Genomic DNA, 559 nt, shown 5'->3' with positions numbered 1-559 from the left:
GTGGCGGCGGCGATGGTGGTGGTGATGGTGGTGGTGGTGGCGGTGGTGGTGATGGTGGTGGTGGTGGTGGCGGTGGTGGTGGTGGTGGTGGTGGTGGTGGTGATGATGGTGGTGGTGATGGTGGTGGCGACGGTGGTGTGGATGGTGGTGGTGATGGTGGTGGTGATGGTGGTGGTGGTTCAGGTGGTGGTTCAGGTGGTGGTGGCGGTGGCGGCTGTGGTGGTGATGGTGGTAATGGTGGTGGCGACAGTGGTGGTGATGGTGATGGTGATGGTGGTGGCGGTGATGGTGGTGGTTCAGGTGGTGGTGGCGGTGGCGGCTGTGGTGGTGATGGTGGTGGTGGTGGCGGTGGTGGTGGTGGTGGCGGTGGTGGCGGCGGCGGTGGTTTTGGTGGTTGTGGTTGTGGTGGTTGTGGTTGTGGTGGTTGTGGTGGTGGTGGTTGTGGTGGTGGTGGTGGTGATGGTGGCGGCGGTGGCGTTGGTGGCGATGGTGATGGTGGTGGCGACGGTGGTGGTGATGGTGATGGTGGTGGTGGTGGCGGAGGTGGTGATGGTGGTGG

At 64.4% G+C, this 559-nt stretch overlaps 1 protein-coding gene across 1 annotated transcript in view; it reads right to left on the bottom strand.

Annotated features, from left to right (window-relative positions):
• Window positions 1-559, bottom strand: part of VOLCADRAFT_87435 (uncharacterized protein) — a gene marked incomplete at both ends in the record, with an annotated part of 30,891 nt that overhangs the window by 28,196 nt on the left and 2,136 nt on the right. The window contains one exon of the mRNA XM_002947074.1: window positions 132-319. Within this exon, the coding sequence (XP_002947120.1) occupies window positions 132-319 (188 nt within the window). The remainder of the gene's footprint in view (window positions 1-131; window positions 320-559) is intronic.

This window comes from Volvox carteri, assembly GCF_000143455.1.
Source record: "Volvox carteri f. nagariensis unplaced genomic scaffold VOLCAscaffold_5, whole genome shotgun sequence".
Lineage (NCBI taxonomy): Eukaryota > Viridiplantae > Chlorophyta > Chlorophyceae > Chlamydomonadales > Volvocaceae > Volvox > Volvox carteri.
This window is presented reverse-complemented; position numbering and strand designations above follow the sequence as displayed.